The sequence below is a fragment of the Amia ocellicauda genome, chromosome 7 (genome assembly GCF_036373705.1).
Source record: "Amia ocellicauda isolate fAmiCal2 chromosome 7, fAmiCal2.hap1, whole genome shotgun sequence".
Taxonomy (NCBI): Eukaryota; Metazoa; Chordata; class Actinopteri; order Amiiformes; family Amiidae; genus Amia; species Amia ocellicauda.
This window is the reverse complement of record NC_089856.1, coordinates 4,652,436-4,657,500: the sequence shown is the minus strand read 5'-3', so window position 1 is coordinate 4,657,500 and position 5,065 is coordinate 4,652,436. Positions and strand designations below refer to the sequence as shown.

General features: G+C 42.1%; 1 protein-coding gene across 3 annotated transcripts in view; it reads right to left on the bottom strand.

Moving 5' to 3' along the window:
- LOC136752600 (beta-1,3-galactosyltransferase 2) overlaps positions 1-4,774 on the bottom strand; it is a 5,378-nt gene extending 604 nt beyond the window's left edge. The window contains exons 1-3 of one of the 3 annotated variants that reach the window (XM_066708077.1): positions 4,279-4,774; positions 1,616-1,689; positions 1-1,512 (exon numbers count right to left, since the gene is read on the bottom strand). The exon at positions 1-1,512 is cut by the window's left edge and continues 604 nt beyond it. In XM_066708077.1, coding sequence (XP_066564174.1) covers positions 433-1,503 — 1,071 coding nt within the window. In that variant the 5' untranslated portion in view covers positions 1,504-1,512; positions 1,616-1,689; positions 4,279-4,774 and the 3' untranslated portion in view covers positions 1-432. Of the gene's footprint in view, positions 1,517-1,615; positions 1,690-4,048; positions 4,150-4,278 lie in introns of those variants that run through there. The other 2 variants (XM_066708075.1, XM_066708076.1) reach the window with 2 other exon arrangements.
- Positions 4,775-5,065: the final 291 nt, after the last annotated feature.

Below are 5,065 nucleotides of genomic sequence, written 5' to 3'. Positions count from 1 at the left end.
ATTAGATTTGAACCAGATTTGACCAAATATATATATATATATATTCCCCCCCTCAGCCCCCTTTTGTGCATTCAAGAAAAGCGGACAGCAGCGTTCATCTTAAAAAGAAGTGCAATGATACAGGGAGCCAGTATTTTTCTTAAATAGCAATTCACAGTATAAAGGTTTCTCTTTAAGGCACTCTGTGATAACATAATTTTAGATTATTTGTCCCTTTTGACTGCAGAACATTTAGGGTAAAATCAGCTGCTTAAAATAAAAATACAAAATCTGAATACATAACAATCTGAAGCAAGTAAGACATGATCCGAAATACAGCAGATACAAATTGCAACAGTCTGAAGGCCAGGACACAATTGATTTTTGCATAGTAGTTAAGCCTCAGGCAATTATTTATTGTAGTTTGTCTTTTAGTGTCCACCCCCTTCAAAGTCACTCCTTACCCTCACAGAGATGGCCAGGCACCTGGAAGTCTTTCCAGAACTTCACCAGTTCCATGATGGGGATATCAGTCACAGTAATGATTTTGGAGAAGCGGCAGTAGTCATAGGGGAAGGAGTAGAGGTTGAAGAGGGATGCGCTTGGTGGGTAGGTTGGCTTAATGTCCAGCTTCTCCAAGCACATGCCCACATACACGTCCTCTAAAAACAAGGGCTTGACATACTTGGATACTTTCAGGACCTTCTTGGCCAAGTCAAGGGAAAAGACATAGCCAATCCCAGAGACGTACAGAGGATACGTACTCTTGGGATACACCTCAAAGGGCATATACCACTTTGACCCTGTGTCCCTGCGAGCTTCTCCATTCACTATGACTACCCCTGTGATGTAGTCCTGCTTGGGGTGGGGGGCATGAGGATCCAGGAGCTTGTTGACCAGGTTGTCCACATTGAGGAACGTGTCTGTGTCGATCTTCATGGCATAGGAAGCTCCCGGGCAGTAGGAGACCAGCCAGTCCAGGATCGCCATGGTCTTAATGGTCAGGTTGCGGTAGCTGTCCAGGAAGTCCTTCTGGATGATGTCATGGTGCTCCTGACTCTCCTTTTTCAGCTCTGCCTGGATCTGAGGGGCTCTGTCCCCAGAGGGCAACCCCAGCGCAAAGATCCGGACAATAGCTACCCCTGCGATCAAACTCTCGTTCCCCCAGGTCTGTCTGATGATGTCTCTGGCCTCACGGTTATGTGGAGCCACTGGGACCATGAGCACCAAGAATGGAGTCCTGGCCACGCACTTGTACGGCTCATTGAGGACGTAAGCGTAGTTGTATGGATAAGCAATATCGAAGGGCCCATGCTGTGAGTGGGGATCATATTTGAGCGGTCTCTGGGTTGTAATGTTTAACAAGGGGGGTTCTGCAACTTGTTTATGCCCCCAGTATTTTAGGATTAAGTTGTACAGCCACGATTTCTTCTCTGAGAAATAGCTCAGCAACAAAAGCCACAGAAAGGTCACCAACAGCACTTTAAGGAAACAGCTCTGAAAGAATTTGCGTTTGCCATCCATCGTCCCTTCCTGGCTTTGGGTAAGAAAATGCAGATTAATAGAAAATTAACTGAGCTTCTCTTATTCTGCTGCTCCACACAAATGTTGATAAAACAAGTGTAATAAAAATTACCTTTTTTCATTGGTTGCATACTGGCTGTCCAAATCCTAGCCCTTTGTTTAATGTATCCATGCCTTCCAAAAAAGCTGTAGGGAAAACAAAACAGCACAAAAATTGAGATTTTATTTAATTCTTCATTCTTCTAAAACATTATTAGACCAATTTAAGAAGAACTATAAACCACTGCTTGTTCCCAACCCTGTTCCCAGGGGCACCATTGTCCTGACGTTTTTGATCCAGCTGAGCTCTCAATCACTTAATTGAAACCTTCACTGAACTAATTACTGCTTTAAACTGACTTCTAGAACTATTTAACTTACAAAAATGTGGAGAATTCAGGTGCCTTATGTCAGTCTTTTTAAACTTCAAATCTCAACCTGTTAAAAATAAACTTTGATTCTAAGGCAAAGTATTACTTAAGTTATGTCACAGAGAGCTCAATTGGAAAAAAAAAAACTATCAGGTCACTGGGTTGAATTTGACCAATTTGCACAGAATTTGACTGGGAGTGTTGTGTGAACTCTTTTAATGCACATAGACTCAAACTGAAATGGATGTTGTTGCTATGTATGATTGTTGTACATTCTAATTTGTCCACATAAGGATTAATACTGAAACTGGTTTGTTCAGCATTGCAGTGCTGCATTTGTCATATATTGTGCACATCAAGATGATCTGTTTTACCTGTTATTTGACTGTCAAAATGGCACTAACCTTCAAAAAGGACAAACGACTATGGATCAGATTACAAAGAAATGTTGACCCACCTGTTCAATCTACAAACCTGTTCTCGCAGCTTTATTTTTTCGTTCAGTGTTTCTTTTGATCATACGGAGAAATGTGGTCAATTACAGTTAATATTTATAGTGCAAGTAAAGGGTGTGGTCGGAATGTGGATTGAATCTTTTCCTATCTACGGTGTTGCAGTTGTGTAACCTACCAGTGAACAATGCTGTTCCTAACTGGTCTGGCAACTTTCCTAGGCAGGGCTTACTAGAAAACATTTCCTAGTCGTGAAAAATAAATGTAATTGCTATAAAAATCAGCTGCACGTTAAATGAGACAAAGTTGATGTAATGAGGGAGTGTCTCCCTGAAAATGAGCGATTTGAAGCCCATTTGCAGTTAATATACATGACGCCTGAGGAAAAAAGGCAGCATCTGTCTTAATTATGAAAGTAGATTTAAAGTCTACTAAGGGTGCGGTTGTGTTAATTTTTTGTTATTTGTTTTGCTCCGAATTGTTGGCGGGTGTAAATGGATCGCATTTAATTGACAAAGAGCTGATCTAACCGCATGCAACTGCCATTGCCATCTCTGCTGCAGTTGCGCACGTAAAAGGCAACTGTTTGTCAAGTGTCAGGTTTGTTTGCTCCGATCAATACATGTCTAAAGTGATTATCATATCTATCTATCTATCTATCTATCTATCTATCTATATCTACAGACAGAGAGACGCACTTTCTCGGCCACGCGTGGTCACTGACCGGTACAATGTTCATGTTTTAGGCGGTTGTTGTTTGTTGCCTTTGTCCCTTTACAGTACTGTAAGGTTTTATCACTAATGTTAAATTGTATTGCACAAGCTCACACACTTACTCTATTCACTTCCTCATTTCAACCACTGACTTCCTGTGTAAAACGGAATAGGAATACAACCTTAGCTATTAAACACTAGCGGATAAAACTCTTATCATAGCAAATGTGGTAGGACTGACAAGCCTTTGAAGCTTTTAGCATTATTTAAACCACCCTGTTTATAGTAATACTACGAATGTATGCATTTATGTTATGAAGAAGATGTATAAACTTTAATTGTTTACATTAATGTTTCATTGTATGCACATAAACATAATGATCAAGTGTAAAGCCACGACATAAATAGGTCTTCAAACAAACGCTATCAGTCTTACCACGCAGTCCATGTGGGCAGGTGGGACGATGGAAAGATAGAAAGTACTGCCCGCGTTGCAACTACACTAATTAAAGTTTTGTGTCGCTCATTTGAATATTAAAAAACGGCATAATTAAATGATAGTGTTAGCAAACGTTTAACTTTCGTTTTCTTTTTTTCATGTGGCCTAAACATTAGTTACATTAATAAAACATTACATGGTTTAATTTATTTGCGTCTCTGATTTGATTATTTGTGTGTGTGTGTGTGTATATATATATTATACATACACCAGAGAGAGAGAGAGAGAGAGGTTATGCACTTAAGATTTAGTCTTTGCACTAAATTCCAGTTGCCAGTGTTTGCGCGCTTGTGGATGCAGCTGGCCTGGTACACTGCGCTCCGTACGACAAGTTCGACTGGAAGATCAGACACCACGAACAGCGCACATCCATCATAGTCCAGCTTTAACATCAACCCAACTCGCACACAGCTGCCAAGCGTCGCGCAGGACACGATTTTACACACAAGGTACAGCAAACTGGGACAAACCTGAATACTTTCTCAAGTGCCGATCTCTTCAACTCCGACCCGTTTTTAAAGTGGGGATATTTGACCTTACAAAAGCCTAGCATACAGCCCCGTGCAACGTCGATACATTTCCGTTTCAATGCGTGCGTTCCTTAATTTACCACTTATAGAGCTATACATACTTTCGAGATCTTGCATTACGATGTAAATTACTTCACCACTATAATTAAGACTTCCATTGCTCATCTCACCTGTATTTTAAGTTAATCTTCTGTACCGGAGAGCAGGTTGCCTGTCGTCAGCCACAGATCCACTTGCGACAAAGTTTCCAGCGGCTTTGGTTGCATGCACAGGATTAGGAGAGGCATCGTTGACGGTGCTACCTGCAGTCGTCCCACAACATAGGGAGGCGGACAGTGTAATGACGGACCGCTATGATGTATACACTGTGTAGTTGGACACAGACACAACCAAATACAAACTCCTTCCTTTGAGCGCGCTGACGCAGCATTAAAGCAGGTCTCTTGGGCGCAGGTCCCCGGGCATGTCCTGCCACATCAGTCCCGCCATGCTGGAGGCTATTCAATATAATCACCCCCCCCCACACACACACACACACACACACACACACACACACACACACACACACCCGTCCCGACCTGAGACACGCAGAATCACACCCAGAACTTAAGACTGTGGGCAGGCAGACAAACTGAGCTCCCCCGGCAGAAACGAGAATAGAAAGAAAGCAGTTGTCGTCATGAGCTGCCCCCTCCTTTAAAACACTCCTATTGCATTGTATCCCTTGAATAGCTCAGCTTACCCTTATTGTATGAGAGGAAATGGAAGATTGGTCTAGCAACATGGGAAATATCATCCTCTTAAGTGTACTTGCAGGCTTGAGTAAAGCTTTCAAATGCTACACCGAGAATCTCGCAGGCTAGTGTCTTTGCATATTTTCTATAGGCGTTTTTGGGTGATTTTCAATGAATCTGCCTCATACCACGATACCCCAGCCTAATTACCACCACGCACCCA